At 36.7% G+C, this 24,954-nt stretch overlaps 1 protein-coding gene across 3 annotated transcripts in view; it reads left to right on the top strand.

Annotated features, from left to right (window-relative positions):
• Positions 1–13,818: 13,818 nt before the first annotated feature.
• Positions 13,819–24,954, top strand: part of LOC136864333 (transmembrane emp24 domain-containing protein 5) — a 61,904-nt gene continuing 50,768 nt past the window's right edge. The window contains exons 1-2 of one of the 3 annotated variants that reach the window (XM_067141175.2): positions 13,819–13,868; positions 14,073–14,296. In XM_067141175.2, coding sequence (XP_066997276.1) covers positions 14,129–14,296 — 168 coding nt within the window. In that variant the 5' untranslated portion in view covers positions 13,819–13,868; positions 14,073–14,128. Of the gene's footprint in view, positions 13,958–14,072; positions 14,297–24,954 lie in introns of all 3 variants that reach the window. The other 2 variants (XM_067141172.2, XM_067141173.2) reach the window with 2 other exon arrangements.

The raw sequence follows: 24,954 nt of genomic DNA, 5'->3' as shown, positions 1-24,954 counted from the left end.
AAAATGCACGTTGTGGCAAATGTTCCCAGCAGCACGAAACCAATGCTTGTACCGAGCAATTCATGCAATGTGTCTATTGTAAGAAGAATCACATTACGGGATCTCCGAACTGTCCTGAACACAAATATCAGGTTAAAATTAAACGGATAATGAGCACAGAATCCCTGACCTTTCAGGAAGCTAAAGCTAGAACACCACTTCCAGTTTATTATTCTGAACAACAGGAAAATCAATTCCCCCCTTTACCAACGAATCCTCAATCTCCACAGACATCTAAGCCCCGTAAACGAAAGTTTACACAAGTTATTTTACAATCACCCCCTCCCACACCTGAACCCGGCTATGATAAGCAGGGATACATGGCCATACTTCGAAATGAACATCCTGCCCCAGTAAACCCTATCCCATAATCGAGTACGATGATACCATCTGAGCAAGTCTCACATCCACCAAGTTTGTCATAACAAAGTGGGCAGCAACTCTCCGTGGCCCCCCAAGCAATAAATTATACCCCTACGAAGGAACGCCTTCATCAGGAAATCCAGCAACTTATAATAATGTTACTTCAAAATATGATCCATGAGCCACAGCTTCTTCATGTACTATACCAACTAAGGGATCATATAATGAACATTCTTTTATGATTAGATTTTTACAATGGAACTGTCGAACTGTCACTTCTAAGCAACATGAATTACAATTATTAATAAATGAAACGCAGGCTAACATTATATTTTTGCAGGAAACGTGGTTTCAACCACATTTTTCCTTCAGATTAAAAGGTCATCAGGTTCTCCGCCATGATGGTAATGGTTTCTATGGTGTAGCCACATGTGTACAAACGACATTAACTTATACCGCTAATTTTGAATATATTGTTCCACACACGTATGCGGTAGGGATAGTACACCGTAATACTTGTTTTATGAATATATACTGTCCCCCTCAAATTTATGTTACTCAAAGTCAATGGTCACAATTTTTCGAGCAATGTGCACAATTCCAACACCTTTTCATTGTCGCGATTTCAATTGTCACCACACCGAGTGGGGGTGTACAACGGACACGATAAAGGGATCAAATTTACTTGTTATGCTAAATCATCATGACCTTTTTATTTTAAATGATGGCTCACCAACGCGTTTTACACCGCCTGGATCCCCACCAAGTGCTGTGGACCTTACGTTATGTCGTACAAACATGGTTCCCATTACCACTTGGCACACATTATCCGACACTTACACCAGTGACCACTTTCCAATCATCATGACTTATGGTAATAACCCAACAACCTCCAGCTATAATTTCCCTTCAATCGTAAGTAACGTACGTTCCTATAAAAATTTCAATATCCAAACTTATCAAGCATATATCAATCATATTCTACAGCACGAACGCGGTACATCTATCACCTTTTCAACCTTGATTCCCTATTTAACTCATTATTTAAATATGTTCCATCCGTGCAGACCTCTTAAGGTAATGAGCTCTCCTCCAGGGTACGAAATAAAATGGCGGGATAAAGAATGCCATGACCTCATTATTAAGAGAAAACAATTATTTAAGCAATATCGTCAATCTATGACACGACATCATTACTTCCAATTACGTAATCATATAGCAAAAACAAAGCTAGTTTTTAACACCAAGAAACGTAAGGCATGGCTATCTTTCATTTCTACTTTAATTCCACAGCTACCGGCCGCGAAATTCTGGAATGTCATTCGCATGATTACAAGAACGTTTCAATATCAAACTAACTTTTCATTTCCTCGACAAGGTTTAGAGGACTTTCTGCACACTCTCGCCCCAGTATCAGTAAATCCCCCCTTTATACCCTCCCCTGTGGGTGATTCTTGTCATTTTAATTTATTATTAAAACCAATCACATATAATGAATTTCAATCTGTCCTATATAATGTTAATAGTTCCACTCCAGGACCTGATGCAATCACGTATCTTTTGCTAAAGGCATTGCCTTCCCAAGCCCATATCCACTTACTACAATATTACAATGGCATTTTTGAGACACTACAAGTGCCAATGCAATGGAACAATTTTTTTATAACTCCCATTTTAAAGCCCACCAAACGACCCACTGTACCTAGCAATTTTCGCGGAATTGTAATGGGATCATGTATCGGAATTTTTTTGTAAAATCCTAATGAAAAGAATGGCGTGGAATATTAGAATATTATTCGTTATTACCTAAGTACCAATTCGCTTTTATGCGCGGTCATAGTACACAGGAACCTATTATTATATTAGTTCTGGATATTTTATTAGCAAAATGGCGGAAGCAATCTACTATTGCAGTTTTCTTGGATATAAAAGGCGCCTATGATGCCGTTTTATTACATATCCTATGGGAGAAGTTATCTACCTATGGATTTCCCATCAGATTCATTTCTATTTTACACCAATTATCCACCAATCGTAGTTTAACAATGAAATCAACTCAACATAAAATTGATAGCCGGTTCACATCACAGGGATTGTCACAGGGATCAATACTAAGCGGCATTTTGTTTCCTCTCTATTTGAAAGATCTAGAATCTATAGTAACACCGTATGCCCGAATTCTAGCCTATGCAGATGATTATGTACTTTATTGTTCACACCACAACATTGACAATTATAGAGCTACAATATGCCATGTTTTGAGTCTAGTTTTTCGGTGGCTAACGACCCGTGGACTTTCTCTTTCCTCGCCTAAGTGTGCGGCGATGATTTTCACTAACAAAAGAGTTTTTGATAGAAGTCCTATTACTTTCGATGATTATAACATCCCCTTTGTCTCACAGCATTTATATTTAGGCTTTTATATAGACCAAAGGCTAACATGGCATCCTCAAATACAGTCTTTAATTAGAAAATCTGATCGATACATCAATATCTTACGAACAGTAACGAAGCGTACATGGGGTGCTGACCCTCGTCAGCATTACAGGTATACCGTGCAACCATTCGTTCCACTCTTGATTACAGTGCACATTTAATTGATTTAGCTTCTAAACAAAGTCTATTAGCATTGGATCGGTTACAATTTTCTGCATTACGTATCAGTGTGGGTGCCCTCAGAACAACACCAACCAATGCCCTGTTGGTGGAAACTTCAGAAGAACCGCTTCATATTCGAAGGTTAAAAATTTCGAAAAAATTTCTACTCAAACATATTAGTCGGTCGAACTCCATTATATTCTCTAAATTAAAATTATTACATGAATATTACCAACAGCGTCCCCCTAATAATCGTCAATACCCCGCAATATATATGGCATACGTTGAAATGCAACATATTCCCGAGGCCATTCTACGAACACCACGCTTGAATATCTACTCATATATCTATGATATTCAAATATTCCGTCCATCTATTATTATTGTGCCCTTTGGCTCGTCGAATCAATCTATTCGTGCACCTACCCTCAAACCAGCTGCTCATAAGAAATTTAAAGGTTTAATAAATTCTGTAGATTATCATCTTTTTACCGATGGTTCAAAATCGTGTACTGGAGTTGGAGCAGTATTTTTTGATCCACAAACACACACTAGCTTTAAATATCCGTTGCCGAATAGTTTAACCATTTTTACAGCAGAACTATATGCCATATACCAAGCTCTTTTATATGACCAGCATTTGAATTACAGAAAAATAAATATTTTCAGTGATTCCCAAAGTGTGCTACAAGCTCTACAATCTTTCTCCCAAAGTCAAAATACGTATGTATACGATGTTAAATATCGTATTTTTCAACTCGAGGCGTCTGACTTTTTTATAACGTTATTATAGATAAAAGGGCATAGTCAGCACGTTGGTGACGATATAGCCGATTTAGCAGCCAAAGAAGCAAATGCAGATACAGCTCATTTATTACTGTTACGGAGATTTCCGTGGTAGGTAGAGGTGAAAGAAGGTGCGGGTGTGAATAGGTCTCCAACTACGGAATTAAAATTAAATGTAAAATTTAACAAGGTTATATTTTCTTTCCAAAATTCAGAAATAACAAGAATGGCAGGTACGGAGTAGCAAGACAACAAAGTACAGTTACAGTATTTACAGGATTTGGGCTTCGAGCCCTGAAAACACAATTCTTGAGCAACTAGCCCAACTTTACGATATACAAATTTCAACAACGGGGCAGAAGACCCCAATCAAACCCTGGAGCACTTGCTCCAAATTACACCGTAAAGCCTCCTCGAGGCATACAAGACTCAGTTTCCGGAAAAGAGCTACTCGCTCTCAAATTTAAGCCTCTCCCAGGCCACACCAAACTCCACCTTCAAGCTGTCCTCAACGGACATAAACACAGGGGTAAAATACCCAATCTACTGAGGCCTATTAAGTGAGAAAAGGTTAATTATATGGCCTCTAAAATACCAACTTGAAAGGAGGCTCTCCGCACTCCTGATACACTTTATTTAAAACCTACTTGGCACTAGGCCTTTAATGCAAGGGCTAATCCCATACTACAGAGGTGACTTCAGAAAAGAACAATTTACATTATATTAACGAAGAATAGGTTGAGAAAAATAAGTTCACCTCAAAACAATATGATTGGGAGCTCGAGAGGGTTAAGCACTCTCTTTCCGATATGCAGTTTAAAAGATGAAAATAGATACAAGTTTCTTTACATTTTAAGGAAGGTTACATAATGGAAAAAGATTCGGACCCGCCCCGAGAGTTAAACTGCTGAGCTAGCAAAGAAAGAAGTTATTAATTGGCCATTACCTTGTTGTTGACCGCTGCCGAAGAAAGAGGCGCTTCCCGCCCCCTGCTATGTACTTTACACACTGAAAGATGGAACAGAAGTGGCGCAGAGGCCCTAAAATCAGCAGTTTATATACTCTCGCGGAAGGTTCTAGGCGTTAGGGGAATGAGAACACCCGCCCACAATCACTTTATTGGAGAATAAAGAGAAACCCCCACACAAGATGAAGAAGAAACACATTATTGGTGGAAAATTAATTTCAGAAATTAGGGATTGGCTAGATTTAAAACAAGGGGAAAGAAAGGGGTAATATTGCCAACTTAACCAATGACTGAAATAAATTTAACAAAGAACAAACTTTTGAAATAAAATTTTCTCCAAAGAAGAGTTCTTTTTCTTCGCACTAGGGTGCACTATTGTAGTTCTTCAGTAGTGTCCTCTAGAAGAAAAATTTCACACTTCTTACTTCAAGCAAAACAAAACACATCAAAAATGACACAGTTCTAAAACTCCAAAATTTACAGGTAGTGACATCTTCTGAGAAGGTAGAAAATTAATACCGTCAATAAAGTTCAGACTTCCTCCAGCAGAGGAGTTTCAACTGGCGCACCTTTTGAATTAGCGGCGTGGAGGTGTACCGCCCGGTACAATTACAAATCAAAATTCCGGTCTCCGATTTCTTTCCACGTATTAAACATGAAGCTCAGCTCTCATGGCACACACAATGGCGTCTATCAGCTAGTACGAAAGGACAATACTATTATCAATTGCAACCTAACATCCCAATAAAACCGTGGTTTGCAAACGGTAAGTACACGCGACGTCACATTACTAACATTATTAGATTACTTTTCAATCATTCGCTAACCCCTGTGTACCTAGACCGTTTTCATATCACGAATGACTCAGCTTGTTCCTGTGGACATAATTATGGAGACAGCGACCACTTATTTTTCCAATGCCCCCCATACGCACGACACCAGGAAATTTTAATGCGGAAATCAATTAGATTACACGTACCTTTGCCTACTCGACTTTCAGTCTTGCTATCACAACCTTCGCCACACACTATCACTATTCTTAACGAGTATATTAACAACACTCAAATCAAATTCTAATTACGCTATAGAAATTCAGTTGTTTTTCCGGAATGCAGAGAAGTGGCACTTCTATACATTCCCGGAGAGTGTATCACGACCCTAGCGTTTCATTCTTGTGTCATCCTAGTTAAGTGATTTTAGTGTTGTTTTGCTAAAGACCATTAGGATCCCTATGTATTACAAAAGTTCATAAAGTGTAATATTTTGTATGGCTCTACTCACGAATGACAGAATAGTTTCTTCCTATTACATATAACCAAGTATACTTGTGTCTAAAACGGTTATTTCTGATGTGAGTGTATAGTAAAGTGACTCAAGTGAAATATTAAATAGGACTTGTGACCTGGAAATAGTAGCCTTAATCCCAAACCAACCTCCTCAAGAAAGAAAGAAAGAAAGAAAGAAAGAAAGAAAGAAAGAAAGAAAGAAAAGAATATACCTCTAGATAATGATTTGTACTGACATTAAGATTACAAGTACACGAGTGAATACAATTCTATAATATGTGTTACGTGTGGACTATCAGTTTTTATCAACAAAAAGACGGGGCGATAATCCCTAAATATAGTCAAATACAGTAGAGACAATACACGACAGTTACGGATTTCGCCTTGCTAAAATGGGAGACAATTCGATGGTGGCGCTCCTAGTGACTTGACCTGAACAAATCGCGCTAAATTCAAATATCAATGGAAATGGATAAATAAATTACGTCTAGAAAGAAAGTGGTATTGAGATATTAACTTCGAAGTTGCTAAAGCAATTATGGATAAATGAATGAAGAATTATATATTATCTGTGCACTTTTTAGTGATAGATTTTTGTACTCGTTGGAGAAGTAAGAAGGGTTCCGTTAATACTGCCAACTGAATGGAAATGAAATCTGAATTGAATCGATAATATGATCGATCGATATGAATTTTATAAGCCTTTATTATTTTACGTAAACAACTGTGTCACACACACAATATATAATACTATATAACATTTCCCGTTGCGAAACGTGTTCCTAGCATGAATTCTATAGTTTGGCTTTGCTGTGTAAACAACAATAGCACGAGTACTTAAAGTGTACGCCAGATGTCGCACAGCGATGATAAGCGATTCTTAGTTTGTGTTTCAAAGGTTGCCAATACTAATCTCGAAGATAACCGAAGTCGACCACTTCAACACCAGGGTGTAAATCTATCACTAAAAAGTGCGCAGATAATAAAAAGGTTATTATTCAAAGACTGAAATTAGACATATAAACAAGGTGTGAAATGGACTGCTGTGAAATGGCTTGATCTTTCAATTATGTATTACTTTTTTTAGCTTTAGCATACCTGCCCGAAATCTTACGGTTGGATTTGTCTTTTTTCCTCATTTAAAAACATTGTATCATCACATTAAGACATTTGTCAATAAAAACATCGGCACATTCCTTACACATATGAAGCAATGAATTAACATTTAATAGCTGGAATATTTTGCTCTTAACATGAAGCCTACTAACAGAAAGAAAATCTATAAAATCCCGGCTTTAATCTGAGAAGAGGGATAAAAGAAATAAAAGTTTGAAAATGTTGTCGATAGTGGTGCTTTGAGGAATATTTACGTACAATTAGAGTAAAAATGTAACATACCCTTGGCTGTATAGTCGAGGATTTTTAAAGTCGCTGGCCTGGAAATGATCTGAACAGATCTTATAATTCTTATACAAGCGTAACGTCCCTTCTTTCTTATACACTTTATCCAAATCGCTTCTGTGACATTTCAAAGACTAAAACACCGCCAAATTCTTTGAGTTTCAAGAACATAACTATTACTACTTAAGTAACAATATTTACAATTGGAATAATAGGGTATCTAATCCTAGTTTATAATCCAATTTTCAAAGCTTCGTATACTAATTTTAAACTTTAAATAAATTCAAAATTCTACCTTAAAAATTTACATTTAAGCTTATTAAAAATTTACTAACTCCTATACTAATAATGTTCACTTTAACCCTACGTATAACCGCGGCGGCTGGCACGACTTTAGCCGGCTACATATTATATTACTAATTCCAAGTCACCTTGATAAATAATATTAAATACTGCAAATATATATATATATTTACTATTTAAGTTCATAAATCTATAATCACAAAAAATCACATGTAAAACATATAAAAAGTAATCAATTAAGCAAGAATACATTTTTTAAATTCATTATTAAACAACGGATCAAATAATTATATAATTAATTATAACATAACATCACATAAATATTGATATACAATATAATGAACCCGTTTTGAGTATTTCCTGGCGTTGAATTTTCATCGCATTTTTCGCCCCTATACAATGAAAATATTCACTTATCCACAAAATAACACATGGGACACATTCACTTAATACTAATTATTTTACTTTACAGCTTATAAGTGTTGTAATCGCCGCACCAATGTGGCACGTAATAAATATTTAATTAGAATAATAATCACAGTAATATTTTGTGTGTTTATATTTCTTGAAATATATACTTAAATAGGTATATTAATATAAATGCATATTTAAAATAAATACTTTAATTTATTACCAAAAATTAAATAGATAATGAATATAGGTTATTATATACTTATACCTATATCTTAAGTATATATTATATAAACATTTATTAATATATAAATTCATATATAATATATATGTAGATATATACCCCCTACAATGCTAGAAATATCTATAAGATCCTCTTTTTCTCTCTCAAGTATATTTGTTATTAACATTATCGGGGGTTTGTATATCAATAAGTTATTATTAATTAATGTACCTTTTCTATATGCAATTAATATTATATAAATGTATATATATATATATATATATATATATATATATAACTATTGAATGTACCTTTTCTATATGCAATTAATATTATATAAATGTATATATATATATATATATATATATATATAACTATTGTAACTGACCAATTTTTCTTACTAAAAATTATTAACCATTCCAAAAACAATCTTCAATATGGCCTTTATTCAAAAAATTTTAAATTTCAGATAATTTCAAAATTGTTACTAATCTTTATCAACTAAATCTATTTTAATTATTTTTTCACCAACCTCAAAATTTCCAAAAATTCTTGATTACCAAAAATGAGAAAAAATGCACACTTTTCAAAAAAAATTCAAATGGGGGTGGCTCCCTTTTAATTAATTATTTTAACACTAACAATCACTTTGGACTAATTCTTACTATTTACACATAAAAGTTTTTAGAATGAAGTGCCTGATAAAAAGGATTACTGTGATAGAGTAAATCATGTAATTATTTACCTTCATTATATCTAATAGATTTAAACTATTTCCTAAAGTATCAAAAATTTTCGTGCTTCATACACCTAGATATATCCATAAACTTAAGCAAAAAGGTAAGCTAAATATAAGCTAATGGGTTCATACCCCGTAAATAGGATTGTCCTCCCTTTTAATCTTCAATATTCCTGCTAAGACTTTATTTACTACAACTTTAATTTTAGGTACACTTATTGCCACTACATCAACCTCGTGATTGGGGGTGTGAATAGGATTAGAAATTAATCTCCTATCCTTTATCCCCTTGATAACTAATACAAAAACCCTTATATCAACAGAAGCCTCCCTAAAATACTTCTTAGTGCAAGCCTTAGCTTCCGCTGCACTACTTTTCTCTATTATTTTAATATTTGCATTCTCTAATAATCCTTTCTATATAAATACCGAAGTCTTTTCAACCCTGATATGTTCAGCATTATTACTAAAAATGGGAGCCGCCCCCTTCCATTTTTGGTTTCCAGCAACCATAGAAGGTTTAAGATGAAAAAACTGTTTTGTTTTAATAACCTGACAAAAAATTGCCCCTCTCATATTGTTAGCATATATTATTGAAATAAATATTTTCATTAGATTAATTATTCTTACCTCAGTACTAATTGGGTCTTTAGGAGGGTTAAACCAAAGCTCCTTACGAAAGCTAATGGCTTATTCTTCTATTAATCATATTGGTTGAATAATTGCTGCCATAGTAGTAGGAGAAAACCTATGAGAACTCTATTTCATTATTTACTCATTCCTCACCTTATCTATTATTTTAATGTTTAATGTACATCGCATTTACCATATCAATCAAAACTTCTTAACAATAACTAATAACCAAATTACAAAATCTTGTTTATTTCTCCTTCTACTCTCTCTTGGTGGTTTACCTCCCTTCCTAGGATTTCTACCTAAATGATTAATTATTCAAACCTTCGTCGATTTAAATTATCAATTTATTGTCATCATCATAGTAATTATAACCTTAGTAACACTATTTTATTACCTTCGATTAACATTCCTTGCATTCCTATTCTCCTATACGGAATTAAAATTAACTTTAGTTGGTTCCTTAAATCGTACTTTCTTACCCCTCCTATTAACCTTTACTGGAATTTCAACATTAGGATTACCTTTTAGTTCCGTCTTCTATTTCATGCTTTAAGGCTTTAAGTTAATAAAACTAATAGCCTTCAAAGCTATAAATAAAGACAAAAATCTTTAAGCCTTAATAGTTTTACCTACTCCTTTAGAATTGCAGTCTAATATCATCATTGACTATAAAGCCTGGTAGGAGAGAAAATTCTCCTAAATAAATTTACAGTTTACCGCCTATAATCTCAGCCACCCTACCGCAACAATGACTTTTCTCAACTAATCATAAGGATATTGGAACATTAACTTCATCTTTGGTGCTTGAGCAGGAATGGTAGGTACATCTCTTAGTTTACTAATCCGTGCAGAATTAGGACAACCAGGTTATTTAATTGGTGATGACCAAATTTATAACGTAATTGTCACTACTCACGCATTTGTAATAATTTTCTTTATAGTAATGCCCATCATTATTGGGGGATTTGGAAATTGATTAGTCCCTCTAATACTTGGAGCACCTGATATAGCCTTCCCTCGAATAAATAACATAAGTTTTTGATTACTTCCTCCGTCACTTACCCTATTACTTAGAAGCAATTTAGTGGAAAGCGGTGCAGGCACTGGTTCAACGGTTTACCCTCCTCTCTCCTCAGGAATTGCTCACGCTGGTGCTTCTGTTGATTTAGCAATTTTTTCTCTCCACTTAGCAGGAGTATCATCAATTTTAGGAGCCGTTAATTTTATTACCACAACTATTAATATACGAGCTCCTGGAATATCACTAGACCAAACACCTTTATTTGTATGAGCTGTAGCTATTACCGCTCTTCTTCTCCTCCTCTCCTTACCCGTTTTAGCAGGTGCTATTACTATATTACTCACTGACCGAAACTTAAATACCTCATTCTTTGATCCTGCAGGTGGGGGTGACCCTATTCTCTATCAACACCTCTTTTTAATTTTTGGGCACCCTGAAGTTTATATTCTAATTCTTCCAGGATTTGGTATGGTCTCTCATATTATTAGTCAAGAAAGAGGAAAAAAGGAAGCATTTGGTACTTTAGGAATAATTTATGCAATAATAGCAATTGGTCTTCTCGGGTTCGTTGCATGGGCACATCACATATTCACTGTAGGAATAGACGTAGACACACGAGCCTATTTTACATCTGCTACTATAATCATTGCGGTTCCTACAGGAATTAAAATTTTTAGTTGACTAGCTACACTTCACGGAACTCAATTAACTTACAACCCAGCTTTACTCTGAGTATTAGGGTTTGTTTTCCTCTTCACTATTGGTGGTTTAACAGGGGTTGTATTAGCCAACTCCTCAATCGATATTATTTTACACGACACATATTATGTTGTTGCCCATTTCCACTACGTTTTATCTATAGGAGCAGTATTTGCAATTATAGCTGGATTTATTCAATGATATCCGTTATTTACAGGATTAACTTTAAACCCTAAGTGATTAAAAATTCAATTTACAACTATATTTGTTGGAGTAAATCTAACATTCTTTCCTCAACACTTCTTAGGATTAGCTGGAATACCACGTCGATACTCTGATTATCCAGACAGTTACACATCTTGAAATGTTGTTTCAAGCTTAGGGTCAACTATCTCCTTTATTGGAATTATCTTCCTTATTTTCATTATTTGAGAAAGTATAATCTCAAATCGAACTGTATTATTTCCTATAAACATGGTAAGTTCATTAGAATGATATCAATCCTATCCCCCTGCTGAACATTCATACTCTGAGCTACCTATACTAACTAATTTCTAATATGGCAGAATAGTGCGGTAGATTTAAGCTCTACATATAAAGTTCATCCTTTTATTAGAATATGGCAACCTGATCGAATTTAAATCTACAAAATAGTGCCTCTCCTTTAATAGAACAATTAATTTCCTTCCATGATCATACACTTTTTATTTTATTAATAATTACTGTTCTAGTAGCTTATATTATAGGAAGTATATTATTCAATAAATTTACACATCGTTATTTACTTGAAGGACAAACAATTGAAGTAATTTGAATAATTCTCCCTGCAATTACACTTATTTTCATTGCTCTACCATCTCTTCGACTTCTCTATCTTCTTGATGAATCAATAGACCCTCTTATTACAGTAAAAACTGTAGGTCATCAATGATAATGAAGTTATGAATATACAGACTTTACTACTCCCTACGAATTTGACTCATATATACTTCCTTACAACGAAATACCTACAAATGGTTTTCGATTACTAGATGTAGATAACCGAACTGTACTTCCCATAAATACGCCTGTTCGAGTTCTAGTTACCGCCGCTGATGTCCTCCATTCTTGAACAGTCCCAGCCATAGGGGTAAAAGTTGATGCTACTCCAGGTCGATTAAATCAAACAAGTTTTTTTATAAATCGACCTGGACTATTTTATGGTCAATGTTCAGAAATCTGCGGAGCCAACCATAGTTTTATGCCCATTGTAATTGAAAGAATTAATATTAACTCATTTATTAAATGAATTAATAATATAATAAATTCATCATCAGATGACTGAAAGTAAGTACTGGTCTCTTAAACCATTTTATAGTAATTAACACCTACTTCTGATGAAGAAATTAGTTAATTCAAAACATTAGTATGTCATACTAAAATAATTAAATACTTTAATATTTCTTTATTCCTCAAATAATACCTATAAATTGATTAATTTTATTCTTTGTATTCTCATCCACTCTTATCTTATTCGCCATTATAAATTATTACATTTTTTATATAATATTCCCTCACCAACAAATAAACCTTCATTAACTTCAAGTTCCATAAACTGAAAATGATAAATAATCTCTTCTCAACTTTTGACCCTACATCTAGTATTATAAATTTATCTCTCAATTGATTAAGAACATTCCTTGGACTTTTAATATTACCCTTCATCTACTGATTAATTCCCTCACGTCTCACAATTACTTGATTTTCAATTACAAACACTCTTCATAACGAATTTATAACTTTAATTGGGCCAAAACCCACAGATAACACCTACAACAACACATCGGTTGCTGCACTATACAATAAAATATGCGTAGGCTTATTATATTTTAAGCCCGTTAAAACATGGGTCGAGCAGGTCAGAAGATTATGAAGTACTATATAAATCTCTGTCACTGGAAGAATATATATGCAAACACAATATTACTTACATGTTCTTGTCACGAGGGAACCTGAAGAACGACCGCGCATTTTTCTCTTCTTCGTAATTACTGCAGCCAAACACAGCACATACCTTTCCCCTCATGTTGAGAGGAGATATCAAGGAATGACACACGCTACTATTTAATTATGTCAACTCACTGAGAACGCATAAATAACACCAAAAACTTCACACACAAATGCACGTGCTCTTATGGCAGAATCAGTACCGTTCAGGTCTATCCGCTAGAGTGAGCTCCAATAGCTGTCCCTCGATATCTCGCTCAGTGTCGCGTATTGTTCTGTCATAAGAGCACGTGTTATTTTGTGCGAAGTTAAAAAAAAAAAAAAATCAAGCCCACCATCTTGTTGTAGAAGAAGAAGAAGTATTCTGCATTCTCGTTGGTATTCTGTGGTTGGTTGGCGGCACGTGACAGGTGACAGCGGTGGTTGAATGTATACTTACGAATTCATTTTATGTATTAGTTTCAATTAGCCTACATACTTACATTTTATGTATTGGAAAGTAAGAGCGTGAAATATTGAATGACATATCTTATCTGGCGAATGCTGACAGAGTAACGATAAAGTAGTCTGTCTTTCTTTCTTTATTTTTCCTTTTTTTTTTTTTTTTTTTTAAGGTGAGGTTGAAGAGACTGGTCATTTAGTTTTCCTTCCAGTCAGAAAACTCGTGAATATGAGAAACTTTGTTGCAATGTATTATTGGTGGATATATTTATTTTTTTGGAAGTTATGTACTGTGCGGTGTGTGGAAAAAGAAATGACAATAAGTATAGATCCCAGAAGGCAAGAATGTTTTTATCAAAATGTGCAAGAAGGTCAAGTAATTGATGTGGAGTACCAAGTAAGTTGGGTTATGTAATTTGTCACGTGTGTAAGTGGTTTGTTGAGAATTTCTACGATTTTTCGTGATGATCTTTCTGTTAGATTGTAGCATGAATGATCTTCCCTTTAATCTGATCATTCACCTAGTATGAATTAACCGTTTCTGCATACATTGGCGCCCGTAGGATCTTTTCCGGGAGGGGTGCGGGGGGCACTAACAATGTTCTTGAATATAAAAACCAATATAACGTTAGCAACATTAACTTGTTTACAGTAATTTTCGGTTATAACAGATGCTATATGACTGTCAGTAAGTTCAGTTTATGAAATAACCTGGTATGATATTAAACAATTGAACATCAACCTTTTTAGAATTCCAGGGGGTGGGGGAAGGCCCCCCCCTTGCGGGCGCCCTTGTCAGCATACCATCGTAAGACCCCAACTGCGGGCCATTACTATTAATGCTAACATCTAAGTTTGGAGCTCTGTCGTCTCGACATTGTTATAAATCAGAAGCAATGTGCTTAAAGCACATTATAGTTTGTTTACAGACATTATACATGAAACAATGATTTGCAGTTTGTGCAATGATCGAAGTGGTGGTTTAGTACGTTGGAGTCATACAAGGGTATTCATCACACGTTACTGGTTTTACTGTTGTGCTTTTCCAGACTTTGGCCGATTTTTTATTACCTTAATTCAGTAATTCAAAGCAGCATTTTTTTTTCTGCCAGGCTGAGTAGTTTAGTCGGTAGAGCGCTGATCTAAAGAGCTCAAGTTGGCGGGTTTGATCCAGATTCTGTCTGGTGATATTTGAAGGTGTTCATATACGTCAGCCTCGTTTCGGTAGACTTATGGGCACCTAAAAAACCACCTGCGGCACAAAATTCCGGCATCTTGTCGTCGAACAGCATAAGAGTAGTCAGTGGGACATAAAACAATTGACATTAAAACTTTATTTTCTGTATTGATGGCCAGGCTGAGTGCCTCAGATGGTTGATATAGCAATTGAGGGTTTCACAGCTGACGCTACAAATCATGTTGGTGTTTTCCGGGCGTGTAGGCCATAGTCCCTAGAGCATACGATAGTACCAGTGTTTCACCGAAGACTGCGTTCGGCATTGTCATGGGTTCTGACTGACAGCAGCGACGGTCCCAGTGGAATGAAGTGGTGGTGCTATTCCTCCTCATTATATAGTGCAGGCTATGGTACGCTGCTCACCTATTGGTCCGCAATGCTGGGTCGGGGTGGGGGACGCTAATTGCTGTTTTTCGGCCAATGGTTGAAGCATTAAGGACCCCGATGTATGTATATCGACCTGCTTTGGTGGGGACAGGCAACTGATCGCCTGTTGCTTTTTCTGTTCTGCCTTGACCAGTAGAGTCAGTTTTAGGCAAAGATCTTGTAGTAACATTGGTTCCCTGGATAACTCGTAGGCTAAGCTCGATGGTGGGAATTTGGGTATACATAGTGCTTGCTTCAGGAGAGCTGCTTTTCTTTTTGAGTATCCTTCAGGTTGCTTTTTGTAAGGTAAAGTGAGATGATAAAAATCCATAGGCTAGTACTGGTATGATTTTTGCTTGAAATAGTTTCGTCGCTGTTCCAAGGGATCATCATCATCATCATCATCATCATCATCATCATAATACGCAATTTCCAGCTGTTGGGCAGGTGTGCAAAACTTTCCTTGTCCCTATTGACAAATCGCTTTGAAGGCTGGAGTCATGAGACTGTAATGCAACATGGCTACCATAAGCATGTAAACACATTGTACTTGTGTGACCTCTTACAGTTTATTCTGAAAGTTATACACATTTTTCATCAAAATAAATTATGGAACATAATCAAGGCATGACAGAAGGACAACCTGACCATTCTAGGAAGCGTGTAGACCAGTGGAAACGAAACATGGCAAAATTGAAGAGGTATGTATTGTGTCTTTACATCATGCAGTAAATGGTGGAAATCTGAGCATAAGAATAACATTTTAAGGTGTTAAGAAAAAATGTGTACCTTATTAATCGTATTTGTGTGAAAGTAATAAATACGTGTGTTGACTAGTATCATTGACATGACCTAATATTGATCTATGAATAACAAGTTTTTGTTTATATGTGCGATTTCAGATATTCGTCAAAAGGACTTCCAGAGTATCCCAGTTGTGGTCATCGAACTGGATGGGACTGTGCTAGCCTGAAAATTAAAGATATTAAGTCTTTTCATACCAGTTTTTATGCAAAGTGTGATAAAATTTTCCAAGATAATTTCCTCTGAAATCCATGAGTATCAAGACGCCTTTGAGATCTCGTTGCAGGGAAGAAAGACAAATCAACAGAGGACAGACAATCTCTTATTTCATATGGAAAAAAGTACCAGGTGTGTCAGTGAATGTGAAAGTATGCTGTGAAACATTTTTGAAGATTCTTTGTGTTTCAAAAGTAAGAGTGCAAAGCATTGCAGGTTATCACCATAAGACTGGATATATTGCTAAGGAGAGAAGAGGATGTAATTGCCAGATGATAAAAAATGAGCCCAAATGACAGGAAGTAATTGCTCATATAAAAAGGTATGTTCCAACTGAGTCACATTACTGCAGGGAGAAAAGCTGTTGTGTGTATTTACCTGCGACTCTTAACATTAGAAGGATGTGGCGACATTACAATTCCATGGTTACTCCTAAAAAGTGAGTCACACACTTTTTTTAAGAACATATTTAATACAAAATTTAACATCGGATTTGTTCCTCCAAAAACAGATGTTTGTTCCGTGATGCGAGTATAATGGTGTGTCAGTGCGCATCCAGTCTATCGCAGTGACGTCACGCTGGGAACAAAGCAGGGAAGGCGGTAACATTTCTCGCCTTATGAAGAGAGCGCATCGTTCAAAATGTATTTATTTACAATCGAGAGACCGCAGATATGTTACTACTGTCAATTTATGTAATGAATGCCTTATACATAAGCGTTATAGCTCTAGCAGTTTGTAATTTTTGACATTTTCTTGGACGTTTTTCTACGTGAATATTAAGAGAATGTTCTTCCTGTTTAATTGATTTAAGCAAATATAAGATCTTGTGCACGCTAAGGTTAAAATCACTTTTTGAGGAATTTTCACTGCTGGTGGTAATTGCTTCATGGTTCTCTCTGTCAGTTTGTCAAACATGCAGGGTTCCCCGCAAAGGTAATTACCGTGAAGGTCATTAAATTATTTCTCCAGTATATTTGTAACTTCTAGTAAATCTACACTGGGATTCATTAAATTTCCTCTTGACACACATTGGAGCCAGTCTGGTTGTTTGTTGCTTCTGGCTACTGAACAGTTGTGTCTAAGTAGGAATACTTGTTGCGAAACTTGTGAGCGATATAGCCAGCAATGTATTTCAAGCCTTCCTGAGTAATTGTTATTTTGATAGCATATCTCAAAAGCTTCAAGCACATTTGAATTTTCTGGAGCCATGTCCACCTCGTTTATACTCTGATATTCAGACTGAACGAAAATATTAGCATTAATTTCCTCTTCTTCGTAACTCTGTCCGTTTTTATCATCCAAGCTTTTGCTTAGCTGAGCCAGCATGGTTTGTGTAAAGCAATAATCGTTGTCGTTGCTATCATCATTACGTAAATTGTCACAGTCATGTAGTGGTTTAATTAAACAAGATTCTTTGTTGTCCACCGTGTTCTTATTCTGAGTAAACACACCAGCAGAATGTTTACCCAGAATGTACCACCTTAATCTGTGTTTGAAGTCCAAGAGACTTGGGTGATCGTGAGGACCTCCCATTCCTCTTATATATGAAAAGAAATTTTCAACAACATCCTGAGTCAAGCAACATGTTAATACAGTGGAACCTTGGATTGCGAGCATAATTCGTTCCGGCAATATGCTTGTAAACCAAAGCGCTCGTATATCAAAGCAAGTTTTCCTATAAGAAACAATTGAAATGCGGATGATTCGTCCACAACACAAAAATATGCATGCATACAATTTCTAAAACAAAATACGTAAAATAAATTAAAGTGTACTTTTCCTTACAATAGAATCATTGTTGATGTGAGGGAGACGAGAGATGACATGAGAACAGTTACTGTGTAGCACGAATTTCACTAACGGAATCACTGCTATCTGTTGGCTCACTGGAATTGTTTTATTTTCTTGCAACTTTAACGAGGAACCTATCTAACGACTGTTGCTTTTGCCTCTTTTGGAGGATTTCACGAAAATGTGACATTGCATTGTCATTGAACTGGTTCATCGCTCGCACTGCTACAGCCTTATTCGGGTGGTGTTTTTCTACAAAATTTTGCACCGTTTCCCACATCCCGAATCTCAGTTGAAATGAGAGATTCCATTGACTTTTCCTCCTCCTCTTCTCTGGACGAGGTCTCCAGAACCTCCTCCTGTTGTTCGCGATGCAGGTCCATCAGTTCGTTGGTGGTCAGTTCAGGGCTATGTTTCTTCCACCGGCTCATCGCTGAAATAGTGCTTTGGTGTATAGCTTCTTGAAGTTCGAAATGACTTGCTGATCCATAGGCTGGAGAAGTGTAGTAGTATAGGGAGGAGGGAACTTAACCTTAACGAACTTGAATTCCTCCAGGAAGTCGTCCTCAAGCATCAAGGCCTGGAGGATGAGCAGGAGCATTGTCCATAACCAGCAAGACTTTGAGCGGCAGATTATTTTCTGAAAGGTATTTCTTCACTACAGGACCAAAGACCTCGTTCATCCATTCAACAAACGAACAGAGGAGGGGAAAACGTAGGCACCAGTGGCGGCGCGTGACTTTCATCACTGGGGGTTCAAAAGAAGAAAAAATTGCCTCCCTCCCCCCCCCCCCCCACCTCTCCTCTCCCCATCTCCGCCAGCTTCTCTTCCATCGAGGGCCGTAAGCTCCTAAACTAAGATGACATAAGTTCTAGAAATGTGATCAAATACGAGGGGAGCAGAAAATACGGTAGGCCTACATGCCGAGTTTTACCACATGCAAAATAAGAAATAACTGCTTCATTGAAGTCCGCAGAGTCTCGAACAAAGTTCCTTTCAATTGACAACATAGCAAGAGCAATAAGTCTTTCATCGGTCATTGTGCTGCGCTAGAAAGTCTTTATTCTCTTCAGGGTAGAGAAACACCTTTCTGCTTCCGATGTCATAGGAATAGTAACAACTATATTTAAAAGTTTTCATTGGTATTACCTTGCCGCTATTCTTTGCCTCAATGATTTTTGAGTTAAATTTCTCTCCAAAAGGTAATTATTCCAAAGAAGGCAAATTAATAGGTGTTTAGTAAGTAATGATATATTTGGGACAAGATATTAATTGGAATTTGACAGTTTAATGTGACTTTTGGTAGTAACGATGCTTTTCAACACTAGCGCTAGTTACGTGCACTATTCTCTGTTGCCTAGTCAAATTCCCGTAAGGCCAACAGATGGCAGGCACATACCCCAACCCCAACAACAAGACTAGCTAGTCTTGAGACAGTGGCCTATTGCGCATGCGTAAAGAACAGAGATCCGTTTCAGCGATATCCTGGTCTTGCCTTAGTGCTGGTTTTCGTCCCCTCGCACCTCGCCACTCCCTTCGCCTATGTACGGACGGAGAGATCGCCTTTGCAAGGGGGTTCATTCCAGACAAGTATCCAGCCACAGACCTTGCGCAGCTCGCATGAATTGAAAGCCAGTACGAGTATATTACGGATAGAGGGACTTAGCAAGAGCTTCGAGATTGACAAGGGAGTTATGAAAATTACGTAGTTGAGTACAATTTGATATAAACTGGAGGTTCATTGCTCCATTGCGCTATACCAGAAACCGCCACTGGTAGGCACGCATGACGCTCGTATTGTGGAACCTCACTCGCTTATCAAGTTACAAATGATTTAAAATGTTTGCTCGTCTTGCAAAACACTCGTAGACCAAGTTACTTGCATTCCGAGGTTTCACTGTATATACTCCAGGCTGTATTTAGAGACCAGGAGCCGATACATTTCTATCAGGGACGCATTGTTAAATAGGATTCCTTCCTGGAAGGGTAACAAAGTGTTATGCTTTCCAACAGTCATTGCTAACACTTGTTCCCTCACCTTGCTTAAAGAGCAGCCTGGTTTGTCAAATCTGTGCCAAAAGCATTAACACCCAAATGGGCTCCAAATTTGGCCCACGAATTGAAAAGATCAAACCAGTCATTGAACAGCTGTACCAGGAGAGCAACTTGTTTCCAGCCGTGGCTGCCACAATATGCTATCGCTTTTGAGACTGTTCTGGACAATAACTGAGCAGCAGGTTGTACATTTTGTCTCTGAGATCCAGACACGCCTAAATGGTACCTAGTAACTGTGTGAGCAAGTGTTATTTCACTACTTGATGTGCACAGCAATTTTTCAAAAGCTGATCTGTCTATTACTGCACCATTCACATTGAAACCTTGATCAAGTAGATGATTTCGCTTAAGCTTCAGTAAATACGGCGCATCTGCATTAAAAAAATGTATATATATTTTCAGTGACTCTTCACTGGATGATGTATAAAAAACTGCTTATTGTATCCAATGTTTAGTCCTGAATAAAGTTTCATATTTCCACCACCCATGTCACAAGTTATGGCAACAGCAGTGAAACCGATATTGTACAATTCTACCAGTCTTTTGCACAAAATTTCTTGTGTTATCACCTGATCAAATTAGTAATAGATGGGTTGTTTCCATACTTTAACTAAGCCTCTTGCTATGACAGTTTGACAAGTCTTGTGTGGTTCTACACTTTGTTGCAGTTTCTTATCGATGCAAATTTCATTCGATATATACATTTCATCAAATACCAGAACGGTTAAACGCTCCTGACTACTTAATTCCTTGGCCTTGGTTTTCATTAAAACAAGCACATCGCGTAGTATACCCTGTTCTACATTGAAACATGCCGCCCGTGTGCGCATTGTTGAAGGAGCCGGAAATGGGTAATGATGTGCTCTTAGGTAACGGTATGCCTTTGGACTAACACTTCGCAATGATATCGCTGCTGCTATATCGTCTGAAATACAACAAACTCTTTTACTTTCACTTTTTTCACGGTTCATTAACACTTTTATTTGCCCTGGAGAAAAGATATGAAAATATTTAAGCTACTCTCTCAGAAACGTCCTTTGCCTTTTTTAGTTGTTGTAGTAATTCCCCTTCATTCTTCAATAGCTGTTCACATTTTTTCCGTAAGTCACTATTTTCTCCTTCCAACAGTAGGATCTTGCTTCTCAAACCTCCCGGTTCGTTAGTTCCATTGTCTCCGTTGTAGTTCTCCTTTGCTTAAGTACCATCTTCCCAAAAATCAACATAGACACGTTATTCTTTCAGTTGAAAAAAAAAAATGGGAGTGTTACATTTAAACATGTATTTATTGTACTGTATTTCTTCACTCACCTGTTCAAATCAGCAGTCGGCGATCTTAGAAGCTCAGCTACATCCTTATGTTGATTTCTCTGTTTTGCCCACTCAACCCTCCTGTCATTATCAGGAGTTGATATATTTTGTGCTAGTGGTAAATTCTCAGTGGAAACTGCATCCGGTTTTAAATTACAGCTGTTTTTCTTCCGATAATTTAGTAGTTGTTGTCTTAAAGGGATTTCAAAGCACATCATAGCAAAATGAAGCGAGCGTTCTCGACCTAAAGCAATAAGATACTTTTGTATTAATTTAATACAGCATATATTGAATAACGACAATAATAATTTATCATATTTTATAAATATGTACCATGTTTCAAACTAAATTTGTCATTGCGCCAACATGAGTTTTCCCACAGTCTGGCCAGGTCTTCATTTTTCGGGAATGAAAAATACTTTGTCTGATCCTTTGGTTTTCCTGGAGTAGCTTAAACAACCTGCTACTGCACATTCCGGCATTCTGAAAAGTGTGATCCGTGTACATTAACGAGAATACTAACAGAGCTTCTAATTATATATGGCACGTATTTCAATAGATAGGTTTATCTTTATCACACAAAACATACAACAGCGGCAAGCCATGTGGCCGTGGAGCCGGTTTCTCGCAGTGCTCCCCGTGTGGCGTCACCTGCGCAGAAGCAACGCGTTTTCGTCTCTATTACTAACACACCATTATACTCACATCACGGTTTGTTCCATGTGCCTCACTCTTTTGGAGCAGATCAAAACTGAAAAGTGTGATGTTAACGAAGCTCAACTTATGTGTCAAAAGGGACTTCATAACCTTAAAGCAAACAGTTTCTATTCACTGCTGAAGGAAAAGGAAGACAACTTTCTGACAATGTCCTTTGCCAAAAGAATTTACCCTTGCCAAAAATACCTGATCAGAGTGTCTATTACAGTAGGCAATTACACCTACACAATTTTGCCATTGTAGTAGGTTCATCTAAATCAAGGTTAACCACTAATGTCTTCATGTACAATTGGCTTGAGCATGAAAGTAAGAAGGGGTCAAATTAAATATGTTCAGCTCTTTACCACCGTTTGTGCCATACAGACATGAGCAACATACAAACTTTGAGATTAATTGCTGATGGATGTCCTGGGCAAAATAAGAACACAATAGTTGTCTCAATGCTGCATCACTGAATGTACAGACATGCGTCAGGAGTAAAGAAAATATAAGTTATTTATCCCGGTAACTGGATATTCATTCATGCCTCCTGATAGTTTTTGGGCTCATCCAAAGGCAACTGCAGAAACGAGAAATGATAGTTCAGCCATCAGACTACCATAACATCTTGGAACAGTATGGGACCCTTCACATTCTAGGTAGAGATTGGGAGGTAGCTGACTAGAAAGGAGCCATTCAAACATCACAAAACCTGCAGCATCATTCCCCTCCCAGGTAACGAAAGTATAACGAGTGATCATCATCCCTGATCCTCAGAATGGTATAAAAGTCCAAGGAGAGCCTAATTATGATTCTGAAATCAACCCACCAGTGGGCAAATGCAAACGTGGAAAACACTTTGGACAGATAAATTCGAGCTGCATTACGACCACGGTTGTGCCTATTAATGAAAAGAAACTGGGGGATGTTCAAAAGTCCTTGAGAAACACTATGGTGAGTCCTGGAGGGAATGTAAATCCCTGTCGTGGTACATGACATTACTAGGTTCCAGCGGGTCAGGGGCATCAGTTGACTCAGAATGCCTGGCAGGAGAGGATGAAGACATTGTTCCAGATATGATTTATTAAGTGTGTTGCAGTTTGTCAGTTGTTAGACCATGTACCTTCAGAAATATTAAAAGAAATGAAAATTGAATACACAGTTTTATGTTCACCCCCTATTGTCTCTTCATATACAACTAGTCAGTTTCAAAACTGTCCAATTCCATTTTTATTTTGCTTATATCTTACATGCATTGAGTTAATGGTTTTTTGTCAATAGCCCAAATGGTTTTGTACTAATTCATATGTATGTATATGACGTTCAGTATAGGAGAGTGTATATTTACCCAGTGAAAACAGTTTTTCCACTTTTTCTCAAAACTGGTTATGGAGGACATGGGCAGTTTTGCTTCTAGACGACTCAGTTACAGGATAAAGCAGTGTTACAAACGCAATACTGTAAACTAAGCAGGAGATGGCCATTGAAAGCATGATCACTGCAGAAAGGTCTGAAAGTGATGAATATGACCAGGATGTAGCAGGTGATATTATTAACCCTAAGTTAAAACTTAGTGAAATTAAAGACCAACCAAACATTGTCATTAAATATGTTGAGAATAACAATGTTGAAAACATATCTGCATATTACGAACATTTGAGGCATCTCATCATCATCAGTGTCCCACTCCAGTTGCCCGGGTGTGGTTAACAAGCCTCCTGCACTCCTTTCTGTCCTTCCACTTCTGCTCCATTACTTCTGCCACATCCAGTCCAGCTTCTCTTATGTCCTTCCAAATCTGATCCATCCACCATATTCTCGGTCTTTCCCTTAACTTCACTTTCCCATTCCCTTATTGCTACTCATTCCTTTCCCATTCTTTTTACGTGTCCGAACCATCTCAGTTTTGCTTTCTGTATCTTCTGTACTAACGGTTCTATATTTAGCTCTTCTCTGATTTTAATATTTTGAATTCTATCCCTTCTTGTCTTTTTAACCGATGTTCTTAAAAATTTCATTTCTACTGCTTGGACCTTACTATCTTGTCTCTTATTAGTTACCAGCGTTTCTAGTTCGTATGTTTCAAGTGGTATAAAACACTGTTTATATGATGTTAATTTTGTTCTCTTGGGTACTTTGTCATCCCATAAAAGCTCTCTGACTAGATAAAATGTTGTACCTTTACTTAGTCTGTTAAATTCAGGTTTGTTTTCATTACTTCCATTAACACTTTAGCGTTGACGTGTACATTTGCTTTTTTCGTGGTAAAATGCTGAAATGCGATATACATTTTTCAGGTTGTTGTGGGCTACGGATGTTCGTAATTTCATTTGTAGATGATAATCAAAGACATAATTTATGTTCAAAGTTACTATTTTTGTGTCCCCCCATTGGGGTGACATGGTTATTAGGTTGACTATGCAACAGAGAAAGCGCATGTCATCCCTGCAGGAGTGACGGCCTTTTTACCTTTGTTGTTGTGGAACACTGTGCTCTGTGTTGTGAGCTGTTGATTTACACGCCTTTCAATGAGTTCCTTGTAATTTACAATTTTGTGACAAGAATTTAACAATTTTGT

This window comes from Anabrus simplex, chromosome 2 (genome assembly GCF_040414725.1).
Source record: "Anabrus simplex isolate iqAnaSimp1 chromosome 2, ASM4041472v1, whole genome shotgun sequence".
NCBI lineage: Eukaryota > Metazoa > Arthropoda > Insecta > Orthoptera > Tettigoniidae > Anabrus > Anabrus simplex.
Note: the sequence above shows the minus strand (reverse complement) of the source record. Positions and strands in the feature narration are given on the sequence as shown.